General features: G+C 27.7%; 1 protein-coding gene and 1 pseudogene across 1 annotated transcript; both read right to left on the reverse strand.

Annotated features, from left to right (window-relative positions):
• Nucleotides 1-2,585: 2,585 nt before the first annotated feature.
• LOC132934119 (uncharacterized) lies at nt 2,586-3,032 on the reverse strand. Its single transcript, XM_061000394.1, has one exon. It carries the CDS (start codon nt 3,030-3,032, stop codon nt 2,586-2,588), a length of 447 nt encoding a protein of 148 aa, XP_060856377.1.
• A 9,576-nt stretch (nt 3,033-12,608) lies between these two features.
• LOC132937273 (chitobiosyldiphosphodolichol beta-mannosyltransferase-like) lies at nt 12,609-17,243 on the reverse strand (annotated as a pseudogene).
• Nucleotides 17,244-23,473: the final 6,230 nt, after the last annotated feature.

Below are 23,473 nucleotides of genomic sequence, written 5' to 3' on the forward strand. Positions count from 1 at the left end.
TTCTCATCTATTGAAATCTAACTAATAATTATTTTTCAATGATTGACAGTTGTTAATAATACATGAAAAGCTTGACAATTTAATACAAGGTTCTTCATAAGTATTTATTACTGGAATTCCTAAGCGTAAATAGCGTAATCGTAAATCCATAGAAGTTTTTAATGAGCATTCGAAGTTAAAATTATAACGAAATGATATATATTATATTTCTTTTAAGTTGGTCTCCAATCGCTTCACATAAGAATATGCTAGTATCTGTATTTTTTAGGTAGGTACATGTGAATACCAATAGGCCGGGTCTAATTGTGAATCTAACTCACCACGGGAGGCCCTTGTAACTTACTGTACAGAAGAGCGACACCCACTTTTTTTTATCCATCAGATTTAAATATGTTTAAGTTAGGATTTTATTAATTCACCGTAGGTTAAATTAAGTAAAAACTACAAATCTGGTAGAACTTTGATACTTTAGAGTTAAATGATGCACTAACATACAAACCACACGGGGTCTGTGATCTTAACGCAAGTAGATTGTCTACATGATAAATATACTGCTGTGAATCTCACGGACACGCCGGCCGGGATGGCTATACATTAAAAAAATAATATAATTTAAACTAAAAAAGACATACTTATTTAATCATGATTAATTCATAATGTTATCACTAAATTAAAATTACTTGTGGTTAAGTTACATAAGCTGTTTCAAATAAGTACCTACATCGTTACCTATACTTTATGGGTTTTTCTTTGGGAAATGGAAACAATTATATATTGTTAGTATTTTAAAATCTAGAGACGAAAATACATAGTTCCAGATTTCTAGGTCACATTGTACGGTCGAACTATAAAAATTCAAATCGCGGACATTTTGTACGGCCAGATAAAGTGTACACATTTTATAACATGGACATTTTATACGCACTGGTAGAATGTACATTTCACAACCATGACAGTTTGTACTAGAAATCTAGTACCTATATACTACACACCAGGGGTAACCAATTAATATTTTTGATTGACTAAAATCTGGAAGTTGTTCAAGAGCCGTAAAATTTGCTAACGTCGGTAAAACCAATGAAAAAAAAAATTAAAATTCAACTCTAGAACCTTATACCTAATACTGTGGGTTTTTATTTTATTTTTTCTTGTCTGTTGGCCACCATTTGATGACCCCTGCTATATAAATAAAAGATCCTCCCGAAGTCATGAAAAATTATATCATAAATGTTATTATATTTCATATAATTTCAACTCCTTTTAGACCAAAACTCGTAAATGATGATTTTAACTACCTATACCCAGTGGCGAATTTAGGGTACAGGAAAAATGGCAATCGCCACGGGCAGCACATTTAGGACAGCAGAAAATTTTCGAAAACAGATATACAATGATTTTGTCACAATTAGACAAGATTTCTTGTTGCCTATTGTGTTAGTAATATAGTACCTACTGATAGTACCAGAGGAACGTACCTTTATCAAAAATTATTAATTCTACAGGAGAGTGTTTTCAATAATTAATAGCTTACAGACTACAGTAATTTTAAAGTTATGTTCGGCCACATGCCCACATATAAATATATCAAATTCTATTCAAAAAATTTTGAAGACCTTTGTAATAGACTGATCAATTCAAATCAACTAGTAGAAGACACTACAAGTTATATCCCCGGACTTAGTTATTCATTGTAGGTACTAGCTGCTGTGATGCTTTTACAGAATCAACTGGACATCTTACGTGTTTGATTTCCATATAGAGCAAAGGAAAATTAACTTACCCACCTAAAGATGTACTAAGAGTCTGCAATCACGAAGCTGAAAAAGGAATTTGATGTTACCACTTAACTTACTTAACTACAACTAAAAATCAAATATATTTAGTAAATGAAAGAAGAATAATTATATGAGAGTAATATATTAAAAAATCTATCCGTGGTAAAACTCTAAAGGTGTTTGACCACGACAGTCATAAATACTATTTGGACCAGGGTCTTATGCTTTTACAGCTTTAATATACAAATACAGAATAGATTGAATTATCATTACCTATTAATTTATAAAATATTCCATTCATTTCATTCTTACATCCGAGACTAATGACCTGACCATTATAATATAATATTGCCTATGAATACAAACGTTCGCGTCGTGAAAATAATAATATATATATCTGATCAGTACCTAAGTGGAATCACCACATGGTCTTATATTATACATATTATCTAAACTTTTAAACCAAACTATTCTCAGATCAAGAAATGCAACTAGGACATAATAATAAATAAAAATAATTATATAATAATACGGATATACGTTTTGTACTGACTACTATGATACTGTATACAACCAGTGTTCTAAATTAAATAGATAAGAATATACACGTGAACAGTAGATTTACTAACTTCTAACATAAATTAAATCAATCATAATACAGTATAATTTAGAATATTTATTTTATGATAAAACTATTATTATTGTTTACAATCAAATCATATTATTAATATATATTTATTGATTCTCCTATAAATTACAATCTCTTGTTGTAGCATATTGGCAACCGGTCTTTTGCCAAAATGCTAATCTTTATTTTATAAGTAACATAGCAGTTATCGATCCACCTAACCTCGGAGGTAAAAGTGCCAAACCTAAACCCGGTATCAATGACACGAACGAGAACCCATGACTAGTTGACCTGATGATTGTGGATGCTGTTACGATTTCTTCCAAGATTGTTGAACACTGTCCGTAGTCTATATGATCCTTATTCAATGAACTGCCCATTTCTTCAAATACACCATTCAAATGCAAAGCAAACTGGCCAGATATCATCACTTGCGCCAACGTTAACGCCGCACCGGTTACAGGTATTGCGCTCAGTGTTGTCATTACCGTGTAAATAGATTCCTGTGTCATTAACGCCGTTTGTAAATCTTCGATCTGTTTATCGTTTCCACAAAACATGGAAACATTGGGTGAACATAATGCAATAGCTAACGATATGTAAAAAACCACAGAATATATTGCTTTCATTTTTATTGGCAGGTAGGTACAGCACATGTTGTGTAAATATCCCAAGCAGTTCGCCTGATATTCGTACGAGTCGCAATGTGTCGAGTGAGCGTCTGTAAACATGCAATGCATACATATTAAACATGTAGAACAAGGTAATCTGTCAAAAAGTCAATTTTTAAAAAAGTTGGACATATAGTCCAAAAATACAAAATATTTTATTAAATTTAATATTTTTTTAAAAAATGTAATTAATTTTATTAATATTACCTACATTATATTTGAATTAAATTATTATGATGTATATATTATTCATGATTTGTTGGATGGCTGTGCTGAATACATTAAGAGTTTTAGTTTAAAAAGCCACTTAAAAGAAGTAAAACTTTTTCCCTTGAAATAATTAAACGACAGAATATCTGCTTTCGATAATGAACACAACAAACATTGCATGAGGTCTATGGATCATATAAATGTAGGGAAAATTAAATAATCGGCACCTTAAATGTTATATTTCATCAGGTATTTTGGGTTTTTCTTATCGGTGGTTTTGTACTAATAAGTGAGCCAATTTGGACCTTTATTTATTAAAGTTTTAAATACTAGACTACGTTTAAGTTGTCAGTCCTAAGTCTGAATAAATTTTCGTGTGGGACCTTAAACCTTATTTAAATAAAAACTGAATTCAATCTTATTAATGATGAACCATTAGTTTGTGTTAATGGGGCTGAAATTAAGAAACTCGTTACAAAGTCATACATATTATACATATCATACATATTATTATAAATAGAGATGTAGTTGATGAAAACCATAAAATTTATAATAATAAAATTGTATTATTTAAGTGCAATATGTTGTTCCTCCAATAATATAAGAGTAAGTTCAAAAATATAGAAGAACAAATCTTTCTTTTAAATATGTTAATTTAAAAAAATAGTGAATTTAAACATCCAATCACTTTACAATAATAATTATAGTTAAATAAAAATTACGTTTTCTTAAACAACGATGTATGCGAAAAATTTTTCTTTTGTCAACTCATTATTACAAATTATTGTATATAATATATTATATTATGTTAAGTTATTATTTTTATTATTTATATTTTCTTATCCTTATACCTATTAAAAATATAATAGAAATCCACTATAGTTGGGTAAGCAGGTACCTATAGGCTATATAACAATCTGATGTTTACTATATTATTATTTTTGTAGTGATCGAGGTTTGTACTGACTATTTTAGAAACCGAGCGGAGTCATTCTGTACAGAAATTTTATGTAAAAATGTAGACAAAATTACATATTAAAACCGAGAGTAATGATTTTAAATCTTTTGTTGTAATGTAAAAATGTTATTTGTAGATGGGTATAAGAAATTTTAGATATATTATTATATTTCATACACACAATGACATTTTCGAATGTAATTTTTTTGGAAAAAATCAATTTAACCCACTGTTATACCATTGACTTATAGTAAAATAAATTACCTACTTAAACCACAATCATACTACCAAAAATATTTAGTAATATTATAGGCCGACAGACCGGCTTTTCTCAGAATCATTTTTTGTACACAATGGTTTACATCATTGAAATCAAATTTAACACAATCAAATATAGTGACCTACTTGTAATCTACTGTACATCAGAGCGACACCAAATTACCCTATTTTTTTTTATTAATTGTTTTATAGTATTTGCAAAAGCCAAAAGATTTATATTTTTTAACTACAAATTAATTATTAAATTATACATTTTGTCAAAATTTGAACTTTAAATGCTTATAAAAAAAAAATTGTGCTTATGTATTTTTAATATTTTTTAACTGCTATTAGAACGATATATCAGGAGCCTTTAAATTTATGACAAACTTATGGATAATCTTGTATTACATTTTGAAATCTTAGATTTAAAAAGAAAAATTTTTATGGATTTTCAACTCAAAATAATTTGCTAATTTTCGTGATTTTCCGTCTTTTGTCAAGATTAGAACTTTAAATGGTTGTAAATAAAAACTGTGACTAAGGATTTTTAAATTTTTTCATCTGCCTTCGAAGCAATAACCTACGAGCCTTCTATTAAATTTTCAAACTTTTTTACCCAACAGATAAAATTGTATTGATATTTATAGAAAAAAAAACTAAAAAAAATGGAAACTGAAAATGTCCGTAAACAGCTCAAAATAAGTCAAAATATTTGGAAAATGTTATGGTGTATAGAAAATGCTAATATAAACATTCAGTCAAAATTTCATGTACCTACGGTCATTTGTTTAAGAGTTGCAACAAAAATCAAAACAGATTTTGCGTAAAACTCCTGAGAAATTTTTACTTTCGACCTTCAAAAGTACCAACTAGATTCATTTCTTATTAGAAAAGTTACTGTTGAAAAAAATCCAAGCACTTTTACTGTCCTAAAAGGTGATAACAGACACAAAAAAATATTTAAAAAAAACACATCATTGTAAAATCAATACATTCATCGCTTCGCTCAGAATCTAAAAGTGGGGTAGTAGGCGTAACCGCTCTCTTATTTATTAGGTGTCGACTATCGAGTGTAGGTAGTAGGTACCTATTGTTTTTGAATAAGTCACTGTTGGAAGATGTGTTTAGTTTTAATACAACGATAAATATCATGCCGTCCCGTCTTGTATACTTGTACAATGTACTCCCCCATATTACCCATTTTAAAATTTTTACTGGTTGTTTGTATTAGCATTTTCTATAAACAAATTTTCAAAATATTTGATTTGTTTTGATTTTCAGTTTCCAATTGTATTAGTTTTTTTTCCTATAAATGTCACAATTTTTTTTATAAGCATTTAAAGTTCAAATTTTGACAATTACATTAAAATCACAAAAATGTGCAAATTATTTTGAGTTAGAAATTCATACATTTTTTTCTTTTTAAATCTAAGATTCTAAAATATAATACAAGATTCCTTATAAGGTTATCCACCTTAATCAAAAAAAAAATGTCTTCAAGTACATCATTTTTTTAGTTTTTTTCTTCTTTTGTAGTTAAAAATCTATAATATGTTCAACTTTTATAGCTAAGGATTGAAATATTACAGCAAGGTTCCACGTAGGTATGTTATTCTGTAATCAAAAAATCTCAAAAATATTATAACACAGTTTTTTTTATAGCTATTTTATGTTTAAATTTGGATGAAATAACATATTAAATAACGAAGAATAACGATTTTAATTATTTTGTTGTAATTTTATAATATGAATTCAACTTACTGGCAACCGTTCTAATAATAAGTAACAACTAATAACTATATAAATATAATATAAAATATCCACAGTGACAAACCGTCACCTTACCACTAAGAATCATTTTTCGTATACAATGATATTATATCATTGAATTCAAATTTAATACCATCCTTTTACTTACCTTTTTAACATTAACTTTGTATCAACGTTGTGGCTATTTCATGATGTTTTAATTTGTATGTAAGTTATGATAGTGTAAATTATTACAATAAACGCGTCACTACCCTTATGTTAAAATCTCATTACGGCGCGTAAACGCATATATTAATTATAATAATATATGGCTAAATGCTCATATTATAATATAATATTGAATATAAATTTAAATATCGTAAAATAATTAATGAATCTATTGATATTATAACTTTTATTTTGAAAACTGTCGAGTAGTTCTTAAGTATATTCATTACAGACAGACAGACAAACATCCATTTTTTAATAGTAGTATTATTACCTATATAATCATAAAGAATAGAAACAAAAGGTACAATATTTTTTAAAAAAACAGACTAGGTATATAATATTGTGTTACACTTACATCACAATAATTTAGATGTGTTATGATCTAGCAATTGGGTTAACTGCTTAGTTCATAAAGTTACAGGTAGCAAGACTGATTGTAGAGGATTTCTTCAGGTAGAGTTGATAAATAATTTAGACTGGTTGAAAAGTTAGTTGTTTATTGAAAATACTCTAAGTACAATTTGACAAGTTGTTGCGTGGTCATTCGTGAAGGTGCTCGCCTGTGCTGTGGTGTTTCACGTCTAATCTACAGGCCGTTTCGGGTATGGTTTTATAGGGCTCTCTGCTCTCCCACTTCCCCCTAGTCTTCGACATATCTGCGGATTTCACAGGACGTTGTTTAATTAATCATCAATACATTCCCACGCTTGGTCATTCAAGGATTGTGTCCTGTTATCGTGTTTGCAATATATGTTATACGCCATCCGTCACTAATCAGATACTATGTATATGTATATTTCAGAACAATATCTAAATATTATATTCATACATTTATGATTTAATTGAAGTCGTAGGATCTATAATTGAAATGCGGTTTCAATATCGCATTGCCCTCTCATTATATTTCCATAGGTTTTCTAAAGGATATATGACTTTGATTTATTTGACCAACTTTCTATATGTTATTGTTCATCTAGTTTTTATGTTGCCAAATGTAGACGAAGGCAAAACGATCACAATAATATATTATCATGTGTATTATTGGGTGCGTTACACCTCCCCTCTTAAAGTCATATTTTACTGTCTAAACATTATAATGTGGCTGATTTCTTACTATTCAGTACAAGCACCTTCCCTAATTTACAATTTTACATTTATAAGTTATTACAATCATGTTTACAATAATTATCATTTTACAATTACATATTTTGGTTACATTATTTCGAAATATTCTCTTATTGTTTTCAAAAATATACGTGCAATCCACAATATATTTTTGTTACATTGATTTTCAACATTAAGTACAATTTAGTATTTAAACAATTCATTTATCATTTGTTAACTTTTTGTTAGATTACAATTACTATTACAATATATCATTATTGATTATTATCTATGTTAATTTATGCTAATGACATATATATATTTTTTTTTCACAATATCACTTATTTTAGTGTTAGTATTTATAATATCAATGCTTAAAGTTATTACAATTTTTTCTTTTTGTTTACATAATATATATATACTTTCCTTATGTATTTCATCTCCAACACCGTGTTAACAATATTAATTAATAAATTTAATATCATATAATAATATATTTTTTTTTCTTTTTACCTTAGTTCTATATTTTACCTTTATTTCCCACATGTTTTCCTATTTCTTATGCATATATTTATTTTTTTTTCTTTACCCCTTGTATATATATATATATCTTCCATGTTAATATTTCTAAATTCTTTTTATCTAATTTTAGTTTGTTAATCTATTCCTCTTTTTTTTTTTTTTACAATATCGTTTGAATTTATCTTATTTAATGCGGACCTATCACTCAAACATACTATTTAATCAAAGTTGTGTTTGTGGTGTAGACCAGCATTAAAATGATTTTATCTTTATTTATCCTTTCTTTGACTTTATCTTGTTAATTCAAGTTCCTGACGCTTACCTTACTATTTAACGAAAGTAAAGTTGACGTCAAGACTAAATTATCAAGATATTAAATAATGTATATTTTTCTTATTGAGATTTGTTAAATCCATTTGAACGATTGTATGATCCATTCAAAAGTTCGTTTATATTCACAACTATTAAATGTATCACCAATTGATCAAATGTTTATATATATAAATTTTTTTTTTTCGAAGATATTATCTCGCACGAAATATAATATTGTACCACTAATCAAAATCTAATATATTTTTTTTTTTTTTTTTTTTAGATTACTTGGCACAGTATTACATTCCAATCCGATTTCCATCTGAATCGATTTCTATTTTCTATTTCGTAGATTTTTTATTTATGCATGGGACATAACATTATTTCACCGATCATAATTTAAAAGTATCGATCAGCTGACATAATGCTATTTCCCCCACCTAATTTTAAATTTTACTTCTTCCTCTGTAATTAAATTAATTTAAATTACTATAACATACTCATTACAAAATTACCCTCATATTGTTATTATATAGTAATTTTTTTTTTGTTTCCTATTTTTTCTTACTACTTCTTTTTCTAATTTTTTATTTTTAACTTGTTCTATCGATTCATCCGAAGAACTACTTTCAATATCTGAACTACCCGATTCTTTATTCATATATATTCAATAATTACCAATATCATTTAAGAATATTTAATTTATTTAACTCGACATTTATTATCATCATTTATTCTATATATCATATGCGTACGTATGTATTTACGTACGCCGCGTCGTATTGTGTAGTCACAGGTTAATCATCAATTCATTCCCACGCCTGGTCATTCAAGGATTGTGTCCTGTTATCGTGTTTGCAATATATGTTATACGCCATCCGTCACTAATCAGATACTATGTATATGTATATTTCAGAACAATATCTAAATATTATATTCATACATTTATGATTTAATTGAAGTCGTAGGATCTATTGAAATGCGGTTTCAATATCGCATTGCCCTCTCATTATATTCCCATAGGTTTTCTAAAGGATATATGACTTTGATTTATTTGGCCAACTTTCTATATGTTATTGTTCATCTAGTTTTTATGTTGCCAAATGTATACGAAGGTGAAACGATCACAATAATATATTATCATGTGTATTATTGGGTTCGTTACAGATGATTCGTTAAATTTTTAAATTTTTAAGGTATAAACATTTGTTTTTCATCAGTAGAACGCATAGTAACGCATTTTAATATACCTTTCATGAATGAAAAAAAATTAATTACAATAAGGAGAGTCGAACATTTTAATACCTAGTTGAATAAAAATGGCAAAAATTTTGTGGAGGTCGAGATTTTGTGGACAAACGTGATAAGACCCTTCGATACACATCACATATGTGTGGAAAGTATCGAATCGTACGTTCGTACGTTAATCGATTTTAGACCCGGTCCGGTGTCCTGGGTCGGTGGGGCAGCCGGACGGAGTTTTGACTAAAGTGTCTTAATTGAGTGCACGGTGTATAGTTGTCATACGACTTTTTCGGACGGTTGTCACACAGCAGACCTCCAAAGTTAGAGTGAATTACCAGATGTATATATATACGATATTCGGTCCCTATCCGTGATAAGGCCGAACGGAAAACATCTGTTCTAAGTTTAGCGATTGTCAGACTAAGAACGCGCACTGGAGTGCTAGATGGCGCTATCATATCCTGTTCGTGAACTGGTCACGATTTCACAGATTTCGCAGAATTATGATTGCCGTTCAGAGTAACTATATATTTTTATCGTGTATAGAAAATGCTAATATAAACGTTCAGTGAAAGTTTCGTATATCTACGGTCGGTCATTTATTTTAGAGTTACACCAAAAATCAAAATCGGTTTTGTCGAAAACCGATTTAGCGTAAAAATCCAGAAAAATAACTATATAGTCAATAGTCATATATGATATAGGTGAGATGATTGTACATTTGTACATAATACTATAATAGGTCTATTATCACTAGGTCTATGATTGTAAAATATATACATAATAATTGAATCATATGAATTGAATAGTTTAAAAAAAATAAATAAATAAATAAAGTAACGTTATTTGTAACGCACTACTTTATTAATGAAAAAGTAATGTAACGTAATAAAAATAATTTTAGTTAACGCAAATGTAATTTAAATAAAAATATTTGAAGTAACGAGTAACATAATTTCATTACTTATTAAAATTAATTTACCCAAAACTGATTATAAACATAAACATATTACGTACCTTTACAAAATTCATTGCAACAGCTAGTAAATAGACTATCATGCTTATTCATTATTACAAAATTAATTGTAAAGTTGTCAAAAGGTAATTTTTGATTGCAGTAGTTATTGTCACATCAATGTTGGTAAAATAAGAAAATTGGTTTTTTCTTTTTTAAAGTTACCAATATAAAGTAATAAAATGTGTAAATTATTTTTAAGAATTTGAATGATAGAATAATGACCAAATGTGTGAATAATAAAATAAATGTGTGTATATAGTTTTTAATTCAAAAACGGATAAAAAAATGTATGTATTGGGTTTTTTTTTGTTGAAAAACACGGTTTGATTAACACTTGGTAACTTCGTAACTTTACAACCGTTTGTGAAAATGTAAGAAACCAAAACTTTTGATCAAAATATTAAATAAGTTTGGATAAATTATATTCAAAATGGTTTTGTATATGTAATTATATTTTATGTTAGAGGACGTGGTACCTGCATGTATCGTCTCCATATTTCAAGTGTGCAACATACCAAAGTTTACGCTCAGCAGGACACGTTTAGCTCCATTAGTTTAAAAATTAGATTATAAACTGTAAATTATCTAGAAATTATTATTTATAATTTTAAAATACTTATCTTGCTTAAAAAATAAAATATCATAAAAAGACCATGATTATAAGAGGTCAATTCACTTTAATTTTTAAACTAATGGCTAAACTTGATCTGCTAAGTGTAAAATTTGGTATGTTATGCATTTGTAAGACGGAGACAACACATACGGGTGCCACATCCTCTTGACAATTCACAGAGAATGTCAGCGTACTATGTGTTTCTTCACAAAAAATTTTTTTAAAAATGTTGAGTTATTTTAGAGTAAAATCACTTCTAACAAAAGTTATGGAGAATAACATTTTTCAGTGTATCTCATTTGACATATCTTTTTATCTAAATATTGTCTCTAAACAATTAAATATATTCATTTAGATTTAAAAAATTAAATTTTTTACATTTAAGTTAAATAAAAACTCTAATAATAATAAAATATAAAACCTATACGTCAAACCTTCAATAATATTATCCTCTATAATTTTTAAATAGGTGGTTTTATTCTATGATAACTCAAAAACTATTTATAAAAAAATAAATAATTCTACATGAATGCGTTTTATCTATATTGCGCTTAGGCTTGTGAGAAAAGAAACATAATAATGACATCCTCTTCAATATAATTCATTACTAAATTAAGTACTAAGTTGGGATTTTCATTAATATTTTTATTTATTAATATATAAAATATAATCACATTAATAGGCATTACGAGAATTTCACATATAATTTAACTAATATAAGACATCATTAAAAAGTTAAATATGTAAAAGCCAAAAAAACCTTAAAAGTATAATTACACATACATTAAAAAATTGTATAATCAACTTATATTTTTATCTTAAATATTCACACTAAATATTATATCACTTATCCTACAACAATTTGATATACTCTATTAGATATTCAATTACTTCTGGTATACAAATTATAGATATCATAAAGTAGATATTTTATCGTAATAATTCAACTTTATTTATAAAATAACATGCTGTTATGCAAAAACAATTTAATAATAGCATGAGACTGGACATTTTTATTTTATTTTTAACTTATTTGTCATTAAAAAATTATTAAGAATACAAAATAATATATTTATTTATATGTAAGGTATATTTTTTGTTTTTATTTTTTTCTACAATCACATACAGATTTTGGAAATTATGTTTTCAGAAATACTGCTTGGGAATGAATAAAGATTTGTAACTAATTCATTATATGAATGCATGATTGAAATTAATTATATATTTATACATACAGTATAACATTATATGAAGGAATTAAAATGTATTGAAGTTATTAAATAAAAAAAAAATAACGAAAACAAATGGAAATTATTTATCGTTGTTCGAAAAAATTGGATACGCGTTTATCATCCAGTTTGTATGCCAATCTATCGCCCTAAAATTATCAATTTCTTTGCAAAATCTAAGGATAGTTTTAAAACCACGTCATAATGTGCAATGCAAGTTGATTTTCATTGGAGAATACAAGACCATTTTCATTGTGTCGTACCAATTCATTTAAGCTGAAACAAATAAACATTTCTTAAGATCTAAAAAAAAATGATTACATTTATTCCTGCAAAACAAGAATTCTATACTAGTACCATCGAGAAAGCGCTACTCGTTGGTGCATCTAAATGACCGAGCTCCGCGTTTTCGTACCCAAATTTCTTCCACTCTACCCTATAGTTAGTGGCCAGAGCTGACGGCGGCTAGCGTATGAGCAGATTTAGTGGTGGGAATGCGCGAGATCGGGTAAGTTGTGGGCGCCGCCCAGTAGCGCTTTCTCAATGGCACGAGTATAGTATATATAAATTATCTATTAAATAATTATTATTAATTACCATTTGAAATCATACGCACAAACAGGTAAACCAACACCGTACATATCAATCACTTTCATAGGCAAGTCCAAACCGCTCGAGGAGACATGTAAGCATACACCAAGATCACCACACGCTGAAATTATTCAATAAATATATTATACAAAAAATAATTTACCTTATTTAAATAATCCTATAATTTTACCTAAAATAAGTGGATAGTCATTATTTTCAAGCCAAGGTGTAATGATTGAAACTTTTTTCCACTTCAATTCTAAGATCATATGTTGATAGTGACACTTTAATGGACCTCGCCCGGTGATAATACAAATTAGTTTTGGGTAGATATCATTACTTTCATCGTATTCTGAAATAATAAATGTAAATTATATTGTGGTAACCTAGTTATCTCTTAAAATAAATAGAGATTCAAACATACACATGGACAAATATTCCTCAACAATTACCCAGAACCACTTCCATAGTACAAGATAAAGTTAAGAATAACAAATTAATTTAACATAGTGATCCATTCAATTCATAAATCAGTAATATATGTAGGTAATTGTGTGTATACTTTGTAGAGCTTTCAATAGAATCGAAAAATCTTCATCTGGGGTCCAGCTAGTACTGGATACAAGTAGACTAGGTCGGTCGGGTTTTAATTGCACCTCTCCAGATTCTGATAGCTCAGTAAAATCATTTAAATTCATTTTTTCAAGTAAATTATGTTTTTCAAATAATGTAATTGTTTTAAACTGTGGTCCTGGGCGATCATACAGGGCCGTTGCTCTAAAATAGGTGCACAACATAGATATTTTGTTGACAATTTCAAAAACAGAAATATTATGACAGTTTAAAAACTTACTCGATATTCCATTTATTATGCAGGTCATCTTTCATTGCTTTGGTAACACATAGATTAAAATCAGCCAGTCTGCCAAAAGTGTGCTCGTAGAATAAGGAGAGTTTTACCAGGGGTGCATTAGAACCCAAAGCTAGGGCAAGTATTGAGTATGCATAATTATGCCAGTCTATTATAAATTTTGCATTGACAAGCACACAGTAAAACCAGCAAACAGTGAGTGTTGGAATCGCAGGTGGATTTTGAAATAGAACAATATTGGATTTGCGTTTCACCAATATGGCCCAAAACAGAGTCAGTGTTTGCCATACAACTTTGAACAGGAATGCTATTGTCCGTGGAACATCTGTAGAATAAAAATAAAACGTACATATCATAGTCATGTGGCTTTAATCAAATATAAGTTACACCAAAAAAAGTCACTATTGTCTAGGCCACAAAAGGAGGAAAGACGTGAAGTGTAAACAACGACGGACTTGGTTAAGTTTAATACATTTTGGTATAAATGCAATTTAGTTATCCTTTTGTCATTTTGAATTTTTATTTTAATTTCTGTAACTTGGCGAGTCAATAACAATAGTGCAATCAGAATTTGGTTCATAGATCATAGAACTTCAACTTTGGCGATCGAAGCCGATAGGCGTAGGAAATGACTAACTGTTATACGGTAACTTAATATATAATGTTATACATAGTCTTGCTGTATATAAATTAGGTTAGATTAACTATAAATTATCGTAGTATTTGTATACTATACGAATAAAACATACCCGGTACCCAATACTACGATAATATATATACGTGCAACAGTACGCTGTGGCTGTGCGCGTTATAATGGTATATCGATGAAATTTAAATGGCTATAATTATAATTCCGAGTGACAAAGTACACAAATTGCACCATAGTTTTCAACAGGATGGCTACATAAGTTATGATAAAAAAAATTCAAAACTGCGGGGGAGAACTTAACTGCATTTGTTTCTCGATTTTTCGCAAAAGATGTTATCCACCATTAAAAATTTATGGTATGACCATACTTGACTGACCGTTTTCGCTCAGAATCATTTTTCTTATACAATTATTGATACATTTATTTATACATTCATATGTAACCTACTGTACAGCAGAGCGACATCCACTTACCCACCTTTTTTTTTTTTACCTATTATTCACCTCTGATTTAACCTCTGAATTTTGTGATTTTACTACATCCAACACATTGTAATAACATTATCAGTAGTTATCAGTGTCATCACTTACGTCAAATTAATTTATTACAGGAGTGAGCTGACATATATTGGTTTTGTTTTGACAACAGCAAGTTTTAAAATTACACTTCATTAAATGTTAAATTAGATTTTGTGTATAGTGAATCTAACCTTAAATTCATTTAAATCAGTCATAAGCTCTATAGTCAAAATAATTTTTAATTTTTTATAGAAAACATTTGTTTGAAAAATAAATTTAATAAATTTCAACTTTTAACACTATTGTGGTGAATACTGAATTATGACCATGCTTATTATAATTTTTTTATATCTGTGTAATAAACAAACACAAGTTTAAACATTTATTTAAATTCAATATTTTTTTACAAATTTAGAACGATAAGTATATTATAAATAGTTATTATATATAGTTTTATTAATAAATACTAATTATAAAAATAATGTTTACAATTTACAATGCATATTTTAAAGTAGCATACATTTTACCATTCTCTAGAACTCTAGCCACAGTTGGTGTTGAATCAGGTAATTCATTAATATAACAGCCAATATTATTTGAAATATTTATTTCTTTAGTATTTTCAATTTCATATGCATGGTAATGTGGATCAAAACCTATGCTTAAAATTGGACTGAGTATAAAATAAGGGTTCCTAGATTTCCCTACAAGCATTATTTCCCCAAAAATACAGCCATCAAGATTTACATCAATAACCATAAGTAAGCCTTTTTTATAATAAACTCCTTTAAATTTAAGCCAAGAAGCATTAAAACAAACTGGGACTAATTCTTAAGGAAACTTGTACAATGGTGCTGGAAACTCAGAATTGACAACAGTCTAAAAATTAAAACAGTCAGGTACATTTTATGTAAAAATATTATTTTAATTGATGGATTTATATTTTATACTCACTTCCACTGAGTTGTACAACATCGAGTTGTTTCAATAAGTCTTTACCGTAGTTATCCTTCACTGAATTTCTACGTAGGCTCAGTAAATTATTTGAAAAATAAGTCCACTTTTTTATAAATGTTGGCCAGTCATGTAAAAGATTCTTAATGCTAAAAATCTTCAAATCCTTAAAAACATAAATCTTGAATAAAGATACTAACTAATTTTGTGCCATGATTTATTATATTTATTTGAAAAATTACCAGAACATATCCTTTTGGGCCACATAAAATAGGCCAGGATTTAAAAATTTCAGACAAATTAAGTTTTGAAATGTCGGAACCATGGATTTCTGTTTTCCTTATATCGTAAGTAAGTTCCCAGTGTTTAATAACTTCTTCAAAGTCAGAAGATGAACCTGTCTGACTCAACCAGACTTAAGCAGCTTCAATTGCATCTATTATAATCAACCTTATTAATAAATAAAAATTTCTAAAAATATTAGAATTACACAATTTATCGATTGTTTTTGGGTTTTTCTTTTTTTTGTTAATCATCTGGTTTAGGTATAGATACAGCTGTGCAGGTATAGTAATAATATTATCATCCGACGACTTTATTCTGGCATTCCGTGTAGATTTATTAACAATTACCCATTATAATTTGATTCCAGCCGTGCCTACGTTTACACTTTCAAGATTATTCTTCAGTTATTCAATCAGGAAATATATCTTTAGACTAGACGTGTATGCGATGACGTGCTTAATAATTTGTGTCTTTGTTGTACTTATGCATTGGTACAAAAAAGACTCATTATTATACATTTGTCATATATATTATATGACGTATTATATACGATTGTACTGTACTGCCATATTATTTTGTATTTATTTTAAAACTGTTGTGACTGTATCGACTTCGTGAAGTCAAAGTTATATATTTGTTCTGTGTAATTGTCATGCTTTTTTTTTTTTATCGTTATTGAAGGTCTTTGATTGCAAAGGTTATTAGCTTAAACGTTTTACAATCTCATCTATTTTACAAATTGTTTTACATTATTTATTATTTTTTTTTTACAATAGTTTTATAAGATCGGCGAAGTTAAAGAAATTCAAAATATCATTTGTGTTTACTTCACTTAGCGCTTCCACCATGTTGGTGGGGGAAGCTTAGGATATGCCGTAATATATCTTACATGGGGCAATGGAGTGTGAGGTGGTCTATTGTCAGTGACACTTCACATTGATGGCAAGTTGGCTGTTATTCTTGGTTAAATAGATGGATTAAATACAGGGACAGGAACCTTGATGATTTTTACAGTTCGGTTCCGAGAAAATTTAAATTAATTTTTCGGTTCATAAAAAAAATAAAAACTAATTACTCTATTTATGTATCTTGTTCTGTAATAATTTCAGATGACGAAATATAATTAATTAATGAATACATGCAGTGACATAGTCATGCTTAAAATGTTATGATATTTGACATTTCGCGGATATTATATATTATTCATCATCTGCTCTACTTTTATTCCACGAGCGTGAACTAATACTATATTTTTGCAAATAATTGAAACAATTTGTAACACTAATTGAAAAATATTCAAAACATTTTTCACGCCAGTAGAAATAAAATTCGCTAATATTTGCAAATAAATTCCCTGTCTAGTATAAAAAATATAAGACAGGGGGGGCCATTTCACGCAGCTCATCTTTAGACTAGATGTGTATGCAATAACGCACTTACTTTGTGTTTTTGTTGTACTTATGCAGTGCCGGATCTAAGTCTCGGGAGGCCAAGGTGCAAATACCAATTGGAGGCCCCCTAAAAAATAAATTGTTCGACATAACACTTATCTATTTATTAAACAAACCAAAACACAAAATTTAAATAGGTAAATTATGAAATTATACAATATTCACTCACTGTTCTTAAACCTATTCTATACCACGCTTAGATATGATGTATTAATCATTAATTTATGCTTCTATGCTAGTATAATATAAATTAAGAATAAATATGAACACAAATATGATAATTGGGTACAATTACTTGAATTGAATTCAAAATTATTCATTAATCCTTTATATTTTTTTAATTCATTGTTTTGGAAATTTTTCTCCACCTTTTAGATGCACCACTTTCAAATTGTCTGTTACAGTGGCGTTCTCAGTAATTTTCCATGGGTCGGATTCTGAATATTTACTAGAATTCAATAGTGGGGGCTCGGCCCCACACCCCCCATCGTCATAATATTTACAAATGTTGTGTTCTTATATATTTTACCATTTTAGTAGTCAGTACCTAGTGAGCTGTATTTGATATATCGAATGAATATCAAAAGTAAAATTAATTAAAATTAATAAAAAAGTAATTCTTCTTTTTAAAATTAATTTTTTATTAACCTATACGTTTTTTATTTGTATACTTGTTATACTTATAATATAAACTTATCTGTACATAGGCCCGCGGCCTGTTATCACAGCCCGCGACGTATCTTTAATATGTTTATTTAAATGACTCCATTTTGAATGTGATGTGTCCCTTTTAGCTAAGTTGATAGTTAATATTTTTATTCAAAATTTCATACAATGGGTGCGATACAATATTGTAAGAAAGTAATATAACAGTAACCCTTATATAGTTTTCGACTATAATATAGTTATTTAATATTTTCTGTGAATATGCAATATAATAACTATTATTATAAATTATTATTTACTAATTAATATATTTCTGATTTTTTTTTTATAACATTTATTTTTACAAAATTGAATTTATTGTAGACCTGTGGCTTAGAAAAAAAATTTACTTACCGTTGCAATAAAATGAATTAACTCGTAATTTACTGAACAATATAAGAAAAAAATTAACTCGTTAATTAACTTGGTTAAAAGTAAAATAATTTTAACATATTAACTTGTTAATGCCCAGCCTTGCTTTTTGGACTACAAATAAAATTGTATTGGTTTTTATAGAAAAAAAAAAACTAAAAAGGTGGTTAAGTGGATGTCGCTCTGCTGTACAGTAGGTTACATGTGGGCCACTGTTAGAGACGTATTTAGGAATCTTACGTCCCAGGTAAGAAAAAAAACGCCCCCCTCCCTACCAGTGTGTAAAAAACACATGATATTGAAACCACTGCATTCTTCGCTCCACTCATAGTCAGCAAGGAATATTAGGTATACATAAAAATAATAATTTACATCGAAGCAAATATTACATAATTATTATAGTTGGTATATTTATTATTAATTCTAAAAAAAACTCAATGTAGGATAATGTACAACATTTTAATGAAGAATATTATAGATATATGTTAAAATTAAAAATGTTTACGTCGTGCTTTTTCATTAGAAAAAGGTATCAATGATATCATCATAATTTAACTGTTGTGTTAAACAAACAATTTAGCTCTTATCTGTTGTTCTAGATCTCAAATAGGACTTTACCTTTTTAATACAGAAAAAGTTCTCTCATTAGAACAATTTGATATAGGGAATGAAAGAAAAATTCTTAATGCAATTTGACCGATTGTATCTAAGACAGTGGTTTGTGTACATGTCAACGGCCATACGAGCCCATGTAATATCTTATCAGTTTCCATTTTGCTTTCATCGATTCTGTCAAATATCGTCGTTAATAGGTATTAGGTACTATATAGCAATAATATTTGTATTTTACTATTATTATTATTATTTTAATTAAACTACTGAGCGACTTCTGTGACTAATGAGTACTGAGTACTACCTAGTACCTAGTATGCAATAGCTATTAGCTAGGTAATTGATTATAAATTCTATAGTAATAAACTGAACGTCACACGATGACTGTTGATATTAATTAATTTTGGGTTTACTGTCATCATTCGTAAATCGTTATAACACATTTTATTATAAATATAATATAGGTACCAAGTATATTTGATGATGATATTATTGTAAATAAAGTAATTTATATATAACCTATTTACGTGGAGCCTTGTTTTAAATTTTCAATCCTAAACTATAAAAGTTTAACATTTTATAAACTTTTACTAACAAAATAATTATTACATTTTGTCAAAATGTGAACTTTAAATGCTTATAAACAAATTGTGCCTATTTATTTTTAAAATGTTTCAAATGTAATTATAACAATATATTAAGAGCCTTGTATTACATTTTCAAGCTTTTTAACAGAACAAATACAATTTTATTGACATTCATAGAAAAAAAAAAAATAAACAAAATTGGAAACCGAAAATGTCCATAAACAGTTCAAAATAAATCCAAATAATATTAATAATTCATTTTTCCATGTATAGAAAATGATAATATAAACAACCAGTAAAAGTTTCAAGCATCTGTGGTCATTGTTTTAGAGTTACACCAAAAACCAAAATCGATTTGGTCAAAAACCGATTTAGTGTGAAAATTCCCGGTTGTCCTTATTTTTTTTTGTCTCGGCGCTTTTTAACACTGATTAGAGTATGGGGATTTGACCTCATAATAATAAACCAATTAGATTCACTTTGCCATCGAAAAAGATACTAAAGTTGAAAATCAAAGCATTATTTCGACTACTTATCGTGTACACGAACAAAAAAAAAAATAAAAAAAAACACATCATTGTAAATTCAATACTTTCATTTATTTTTATTTATTATATTAATTTGATCACTTAATCGAAAATCGTTTTTTTTTTCAAAATTCAATAAAATATATTAGGTAAATACCTAATTTATTCTACCTCGTTTAACTATAAAGAATTAAATGTGCTCCCGTTAGATTTGCTCTACAAAAAAACCACTATAATGTTTGTATATAAAAAATTAAGCTTTTTCTTTATAAAACAGAAAGACAAGATTATCGGGGATAATAATAGGTACGCAAAAAATAAAACTGACAAAAGTACAAAATAACATATCCGAAACCAATAACACTGCACCAAGGCATGTACGTAAATCATAATCCATTTATACTAATCAATTAATAAATATAACCACAGTTATCTTATTAGGTAGTTTGTCCAGCAAGCTACTGGAGTAGCGCGACTGCGAGAGACACTGAGATTAAATAAAACGATTATACGAAAATAGTATACAAACAATAACAAAGATAAATATAGTATTATCTAAATTCCAAACCGTCCAAAAAAATGGTTGTCATTTGTCAGTAACATCTTAAAATAATAATATTTGTTCCGGCACTGTACTTATGCATAAGTACAACAAAGACTCATTGCTGGCAATCGTTTCTGGTTTGGTTCCTAGAAAAACTAAAATTTAGGTTTCGATTTCTTTTCGGTTTTTTATAGAACTAAATAATAACAGGTAGAGGTATAGTAAGAACCATCATCGGACGACCTTGTTCTTGAATTATGTGTATAAACATTAGTTCGTTTACCTTTAAAACAATAACCCATTATAATTCGATTTCAGCTGTATCTACTTCTACACTTTCCAGGTTATTCTTCAATTATTCAATCAGGAAATTATCTTCAGACTTGACGTGTATGCGATGACGCACTTACTTTGTGTCCTTGTTGTATTTATGCATAGGTACAACAAAGACTCATTATTATTAGTGTTTGAAGTATGAAATATTTCACTATATAGTACAACCATACATTTATGAAGGTGATTTATGACAATTATATGTAAATATAAAACTTATTTAAAAATAAAATAAAATAAAATAAAATATAGTAAAATACTGAAATATTTAATTTTTTAAATTTTATGAAATTTAAACACTAATTATTATACACGTATAATATATATTGAATGTATTATATATTTATGTATGGTTGTACTATACTACCATATTATATTGTGTGGGTATTTTAAAACAGTTGTGAGTGTATCGATTTCGTGAAGTCAAAGTTGTATACTTATTTTGTATAATTGTCATGCTTTTTTTTTATTTTTATTGAAGAAGGTTCCGAGTGCAATGTTTATTAGCTTGAAAGTTTTACTTTGGAATGTCTCTGAAACCGTTAAAAATGCATTAGTTATTTCATTCAGAATACGATTGCTGCGTCATTTTGGATTTCTTTAAAGCCTTATAAAAATATGTTACATTGGTATTACCGTCCAAATAGGTATAAACATACGTTTTGTAATTTAATTACTTACCACACATTTAAAATTAATGGGAATTGCAATAATTATTTAAGTGACCTTACGTACAAAACCTAAACAAGATTATGTTTAACTAATTTTTGTTTTAAATTAGTTAGTCTTCAACATTACTAATAAGTAATTTATATTTTAATGCAAAAGGTACGGCATCTGAATTATTATAATACCTACAGCGGTAACAATTTTACTTTTTGATTGGTTTTGTGTAAACAAATTTATTTTTGTAAGCAAATGTTTAAATATTCTAACAAAAGGAGTGTTATTATTATTATTACTATTATAATATAATTGAATTTATTGAATTGCCTATAATTCTTATTTCTTACTTACAAATATAAAACTTTCTGTGTTTAATTGCTAGAATTAAAATTTTTTTTTATTATTGGGACTAGTTAGGTTTTTAATCATGTTTAAAATGTTGTACGTTATAAGTTACAAAATATATTAAAATAATAAACACGCTGAAAATACCTTGAACCTTGAAATTAACATATTATTTTATAATGCACGCTTTAAATCAATAACGTAATTATTTTTTTAATGGGTAAAATTAATCTATTTATTCCGTTTTTTGATGAACTAAATGTCGAGTCATTATATTTATTTAAAATATTATCTACGAGGTCACTATGTATCATTGACAACAAGCATTCTAAACCTATATTATAATTATTTTTTTTAATTTTAGATTCTGAGCGAAGCAATGAATGTATTGATTTTATAATGAAGTGAATAACAAAAGAAAAATTAAGAAAAAACGGGAATTTTTACGCAAAATCTGTTTTTGAAAAAATCGATTTTGGTTTGTGGTGCAACTCTAAAAAAAATGACCGTAGGTACATGACATTTTGACTGAATTTTTATATTAGAATTTTCTATACACCATAACATTTACCAAATATTTTGACTTATTTTGAGCTGTTAACGGACATTTTCAGTTTCCATTTTTTTTAAGGTTTTTTTTTTCTATAAAAAAGGGGGCAGATTGAATTCTAGTAAATGTTCAGAACCCGACCCATAGAAAATTACTGAGAACGCACTGTAACAGACAATTTGAAAGTGGTGCATCTAAAAGGTGGAGAAAAATTTCCAAAACAATGAATTAAAAAAATTTAAAGGATTGATGAATAATTTTGAATTCAATTCAGGTAATTGTTACCGATTATCATATTTGTGTCCTTTCGTTTTAGGAAGATATAGAGAATATACAGCCATTATCATATAAATTATATTTATTCTTAATTTATATTATACTAGAAT

The sequence above is a fragment of the Metopolophium dirhodum genome, chromosome 1 (assembly GCF_019925205.1).
Source record: "Metopolophium dirhodum isolate CAU chromosome 1, ASM1992520v1, whole genome shotgun sequence".
Classification (NCBI taxonomy): domain Eukaryota; kingdom Metazoa; phylum Arthropoda; class Insecta; order Hemiptera; family Aphididae; genus Metopolophium; species Metopolophium dirhodum.